This window comes from Glycine soja, chromosome 8 (assembly GCF_004193775.1).
Source record: "Glycine soja cultivar W05 chromosome 8, ASM419377v2, whole genome shotgun sequence".
In the NCBI taxonomy this organism is placed as follows: domain Eukaryota; kingdom Viridiplantae; phylum Streptophyta; class Magnoliopsida; order Fabales; family Fabaceae; genus Glycine; species Glycine soja.
The window spans coordinates 13,596,705-13,603,156 of NC_041009.1; the positions used below are offsets into that span (position 1 = coordinate 13,596,705).

Consider the following 6,452-nt stretch of genomic DNA (forward strand, 5'->3'; position numbering starts at 1 on the left):
CTTGTACCCATGTTTTATTTTGCTGACAAAAAAAAAAAAACAATCACAGAACATTTAATGTTACTTCTGTTGAAATTGAAAGCAAACTCCAAATCTATGCTTGTCGAAGTGATAAGGGAGGAAGACATAGTTTCTATAGCCCACCATGATTTTTTGTGTAATAACCCATCATGCCATGAAATTCACACACACCCTTAGCAAATTTAGGTACTAAGTTAACCAGGCCAATATATAGCTTGAACTTTTGCAGGATCAACAACCACTCCTTGACAGCTTGACCAGAAATGATATGTTCCAAGTATTCAACTGATTTCTTCTTATTTGCCTCAATTTAGTGTTGGAGCAAAACTTCTTGATTAACAGATTCAAGATGCAGCAAATGCGCATTTGTCAATTTGGACTACAAATTAGAATGTCATAAAAAAGCACGAGCACATACCTTTGTAAATAAAAGTCAAAATAAGTCATTCATATATCATAAACTCATAATTGATGTCCGTTGTTTGATCGGAAAAGTTGTTTTCGAGATGTCGTCCTCACATATTTAGATTTGATGATAGCCAGATTTCGAATCCATCTTCGAAAAATTGTTACTTCCATAGAGTTCATGTAAGAGGTCATCAACAATAGGTACATGATAGTTATTTAGAATACATAGTAGCCCTGTTTAAGGAAGGTCTATAGTCAACAAAAACTTCACTGGAGAAATTATTACGTAATCCAGAATCACCATATTATTTGTAATTTTTGTCAATAATCATGAAACACAATAACAAAATTAATTTAGTAACTATTTAATAAAAAATAATTTTATTATCCCTTAATTTAAGGAATTTAAATTAATTTAAAATATTAAATTATTTACGTAATACTTATTAGTCAAAATCATAAATGACTTGATAATCCTATATGACTTAATAATTTCTTCCGAAAATAAGCCTAATGATCCTTGTCTGTAGCATTTGTTTTACCTGCCAGTGCCTCTCAATTAACTGCCAACTCACCCTTCACTCACTCATCACTCTTTTTCTTTTTCCTGGAGTAGAAGACTCTCCATAATTTGTGTCTAGCATTATTGGCCCTTCTATTATAACCGTATCCCCAAGGTCTCCATCAGGATCACACAGGCAAGTTATCTTCTTTATAGTTGTCACACACCTTTGTCTTGGTCTTTAGGTTGATCAAATCTAATTTGTTATATATATATATATATATATATATATATATATATATGCTATCGGTTTCCATTTGTCATACGTGAGAATCATAGACCTTTTCAGCACTCATAGGCCAATCACTTTAAGTCAACCATTAAAATCCATAGGAAGCAAAATTTGATTCCATGGAGTGAAATTATCCAGAACTAGGGTCCATATTCTCTCTCTAAAAGATTTAAGATGACATATAATTGGATGTGGCAGAAATTAAAGAACGCTTATATTCTATTCCTTCAAACACTTCTCATTGATTTTGTAAAAGTTGCAATTTATTTTGAAAGAGTTTTGTGTCCTTGTTATTTTTTTCTCTTTTTTTATTCTTACAGATAATTTTACAATAAGGAAATGATACTACAACATATAAAGTAGGAAAAATCTCCAAACTCATGTTTTGATTCTTTTGTTAAGCCTACTTATCTGCATGATTTCGATCGCCATGAGAATTGACTTTTCGATAATTCCAAGTTCCAAGTATGCAAAAAATAAGCCTTTCTACATGATTGCAAACCTATTTAAGTAAAACTTGAATTTTTTATTTTGTTTATTGCCTTTGTTTTTATTAATCGGGAATTCTGCATCATTCCAAAGTTCAGCATTTAATAGTTACATGGGTCAGTGACATCCAACTTATCGAGATAGAGATTAATTTTAATTGCGATACATAATTATTATTGATTTTACAAAATTTTATATACAGATGAAATCAAACATAATTTTTTCACTATAATTTTTTCATGTGTGAACACATTGAGACCCTATACTACTGCATCAATCCTATAGACATGTTAGTTATGTGTTACATAAAATATACTACCGTCTAATATATGATTGCCTTTTTAAATTATGTAGCCGGCTTTTTAATTTAATAAAAAAACTTGTGCAAACCTTGAAGCAACAATTGTGGGACATATAATGATTTTTCTTTATTCAGAGAAGCATATAATATATAAGTACTAAGCCATTGGCACTGGACCACAGCAATGTCCCTAATATATCTCACACTAGCATAAGCCATAAGCAAACTTCAATTAGTCATGGCTCTAAGTTTCAACACTTCAAATTCCCTGTATGACTTTGTGGTTAGAGAGGGCAATGGTGTGAAGGGTGTGTCAGACTTAGGTTTACCAGAGGTGCCAGATAGGTACATACAACCCCCCGAGGAGCGAATCAACAAGCAAGAATCAAGGACATGTGATGCTCCACCCATTGACTTGTCAAAGCTCAATGGGTTAGAGCATGAGAAAGTGGTGGATGAGATTGTTAGAGCAGCTGAGACTCTTGGCTTCTTTCAGGTGGTGAACCATGGTGTGCCTTTGGAGTTATTGGAATCACTTAAACATACAGCTCACAAATTTTTCAGCTTGCCACTAGAGAAGAAAACTTTGTACCGCGCCGGAGTTAGCCCAGCAGGGCCAGTCACAAGACTTGCGACTAGCTTTGTACCTGAGAAAGAGAAGACATGGGAATGGAAGGACTATATCAGTATGATATATAGAAGTGACGAAGAAGCTCTTCAGTATTGGCCTAATCTGTGCAGGTACGCAAGACCTTGTGTAGCATCTTTATCTAGATTATACCCTTTTATTATATCAAACGTTAGAAAAATAATAGCAACCGATGATCAACGTTCATGTAAGGTTATTCCAAATTAAATAGAAGTCTTAAGTTTGAGTCTTAATATATAATTACATTAGTAATCTGAGAAAAATATTTGTGGTTCATACTACTCTATCAATATACTGCCATCCTCTAGAAAACAATTTATTAGAAATCACAAAATTTAATATATTTCACTTTTTATTTATTGAGTTTCATTTGTAATTTTATAATTTTTTATATTTTAACTGGTAATAAAAAAGTATATAAAGGAATCGTGCTAGAGACTTAGAGTGTGCTATAATTTCTAAATACTTCTCAACTCATCAAATATTTGAATAACTTATTGTCATGCTTGAGAATGTTAAGAAAGAGATTGTTTATTTAATTAACCTTGAAGAAAAGAATTTTCATTTAATAAAATTAAAAAGTGGTTTATTTGGCATGAATTATTTTCTATTTTCATTCTTATTTTCAAGTAATACTTATATAGTACTATTTTTTAAGAAATTATATAATAAAGCATGCAAATAATAATATTTTGTTTTCCCCTTTCTCCGCTTAAAATCTTGAAAATAGTAAAAGGAATGAAAACAAAGTACAGTAACATTTTTATAATTACTTATGAAAACAGAAATAAAAATAATAAAATATTTTCTTCAACCAATCGAACCAACAATTAGTCTCCTAAAAAAACAATTAGTTTTTTTTTTATAAAAATAAATAAATCAAAATCTACAATTAGACTTTTTTGGATTTTTATTTCATTAAAAGAAAAAAAAAACTTATTGAGACATTTCAAACATATTTTAAAAATGTTTTCTTAAGGGGGAAAAATTAAATAATCGCACTCTAAATTACAACAGTTTCTACAATACCATGCATGTTTTGGTCTAAACAATCTCTTTGTATATTTCAGGGAACTAGTGCTTGAGTATTTGAAATTATCATCCAAGATGGTTAGAGGCATCGTGGAAATCTTGATACGTAACCTTGGGGTAACAATAGATGACTCAAAAACTGAACAAATTATGGGTGATAAGGTAGTTAACTTTAACTACTACCCACCATGTCCAAATCCAGAGCTCACAGTAGGACTAGGGCGCCACTCAGACTTGGGAACTATTACAGTGTTGCTCCAAGATGAAATTGGAGGTTTATATGTCAAAATGGAAGAAGACAATGATGCTGGAAAAGAAGAGTGGTTATTAATTCCACCTATCCCCGGAGCCCTAGTCATCAATATTGGTGACATTTTACAGGTTTGATATAACTTTGAAATCTAAGATATATTCAAGTAAATAACTCAATTTTTAAGTTAAAATCCACTTTTTGATTGGCGACTAATTATAACTCATCAATTTCAAAAGCTTTCAATTAATATAAGTGTCCTTTGATGTTGTAGCGCCTAAGTAGTTCTCAATATATGGTGATATCATTTTCTCAAGATATAGAACTAATGAAAATAGAATTTAGTTGGAATATATATACTGATGTTATGATTATAACGATTTTTTATACTTTCAACAGATTTTGGATTGTTATACGAAAGTCACTAATGATAATTATCTTAATTAAGAGTTATATATTTAGGGGGTGTTATTTAACTAGTTGATAATGTAAAATTATAAATACCAATAGGAGAAATCTAATAACATAAAAAATTAGTTGATCTCACTTCTCACTTAATTGAGTTCCCCTTTTAATTTTATAGTTATTTTGATAAATCCTAACTAATAATAATATGTTGATAATATTGTCAGTATTCTTGTTAAAAATCTCATATCGACTAATGACATAATTAAATTATAATATACAAATAAAGAATAATTTTCAATTTATAAGTCAGTCGATTTTTGTAAAATTGAATTAAATCTAAACTAAATTATAACATTTTTCATAATTTGCTTTCCTAAAACAAAAATAAGGATTTTATGGATTTGTCAAAAAATACAAGAAGGACTTCCTAAACATCATTGTCTAAGAGTCTCCCCTCTAGCTACACTCCCCCTCGATTCCATTCCTCCCCTATGCACCTCTTTGTTGTCGCATGTGTTGCACAGTCCTCAACCCCTTTCGCTTTATCGACTTTGGCGCCAAAATCTACTTTTACCCTTTCACTTTCAGTGCAATCAATTCCTCCAAATACACCACCATATCGGATGAATCCCTCCCTATAGTACACCAAGATGAAGTTAATTCTGAAAAGCGTTATAACATTTCTAGGAAGTAGTTCCCAGAAAGCATCATAAAAATTCAGAAAGTAGTTTCCAAAAGTTAAAATTTTTATATTTTTTGGAATTTAGTTTTCAAAATTGGGTAATTTTGTGAAAGAAAAAAAAATAAAATTTCATAAGTGTTGTGCATTTAGTAGAGGAGATAGGGAGTATGTTTAGAAATTTCCATTAAAGTATATAAGTAGGATTTAATTAGTTAAACCCGAACCAAAGTTCTAAGAACTCCTTTATTAACTGTATCAAAATTCTTCTAAAAGAAACTGTATCAAAATTAAAATCGTGAGCATATATTAATGTCCTATAATAACTCTTTTTTATAACCTGAATGTCTCACATGTATAATTAGATACTGAGCAATGGGAAGTACAAGAGTGCTGAACACCGAACAACAACAACTAGCACCAGAGCCAGGGTATCAGTTCCATTATTTATTCTGCCTATAGCTACAGAGAGGATTGGCCCATTTCCAGAGGCAGTGAAGAATGTTGGGTTTGCTCGATACAGGGAAGTTCTAATGCAGGATTACATGAACAAGTACTTTGGAAATGCTCATGAAGGAAAGAAGAAGATTATTGATTTTGCAAGGATCAACTCTGCCTAACTAATATAAAGAATAAGAACTATGAAATTTTTGTTTCCTTTTCATTTCATGTTACATATTCAGTAATATTTGATAATAATGAGTTCAAAAGATTATGTATAATCATTTGCTATCTTTCTCTTTCTGCAAACGGTATATGCAGATCAAACACAAATACGTATAACATTTAACATCACACATCGGTTGAAATTGAAAACACGCTTCAAAATCCAAACCTGCCCTTGGGTAACCAAAAAATAACTCATGGTAGTTTCGTTTCTTTTTTACTTAATTACTAAGTGAGTCTTCTTATTTTTACTTGTATCTTTTATCGTAAAAATGTTTGTTATGAGTAAAAGTACTCCAAAGTAAGAGACTTCATAAAAGAAGAAAAAAAAAGTCATCAAGGTATTAATTGATTAAACATGGGACTGAGGCCCAAAACAAAAGAAATTAGGTCATAGTGACTGATGGTTTCATAAACAATTTTATATTTTAAATTAAAGTACAAATTGTGCACTATGGTGTTCTTTTGCATGCATAATGACTATTGATATGTGTACATGCTAGTAGGGTTAAGGGTTTATGGTGTATGTTCTTGCATTTATAATAGATCTTTTGGCATCCACGTGCTAATAGGCCAATATATAGATCCATCTGAAGCTACACACACCAACAAGCCCAAAAGAGAGACTTAAAAGCCAGTTAAAATGAATGATTATGTGCATGTTTGATTTACGAATCTATCTTATGTGAGAAGGGTGTGAATGTCTCCCACGATGGGAAAGTTTTGTGAGCAGTAAGATATTAATTTGTTTTCCT

At 31.0% G+C, this 6,452-nt stretch overlaps 1 protein-coding gene across 1 annotated transcript; it reads left to right on the top strand.

Annotated features, from left to right (window-relative positions):
* The first annotated feature begins 2,172 nt into the window (after positions 1-2,172).
* On the top strand, positions 2,173-5,826 carry LOC114423069 (scopoletin 8-hydroxylase-like). The gene is made up of 3 exons (XM_028389682.1): positions 2,173-2,754; positions 3,733-4,075; positions 5,397-5,826. Exons 1-3 carry the CDS (start codon positions 2,252-2,254, stop codon positions 5,649-5,651), a joined length of 1,101 nt encoding a protein of 366 aa, XP_028245483.1. The 5' UTR covers positions 2,173-2,251; the 3' UTR covers positions 5,652-5,826.
* Positions 5,827-6,452: the final 626 nt, after the last annotated feature.

Bases quoted from the DNA above. Each gene is read 5' to 3' on its own strand.
- LOC114423069 (XM_028389682.1), top strand. From the start codon at position 2,252: ATGGCTCTAAGTTTCAACACTTCAAATTCCCTGTATGACTTTGTGGTT. The intron at 2,755-3,732 runs GTACGCAAGACC...TGTATATTTCAG, and splicing joins TATTGGCCTAATCTGTGCAG to GGAACTAGTGCTTGAGTATT. The intron at 4,076-5,396 runs GTTTGATATAAC...ATGTATAATTAG, and splicing joins ATATTGGTGACATTTTACAG to ATACTGAGCAATGGGAAGTA.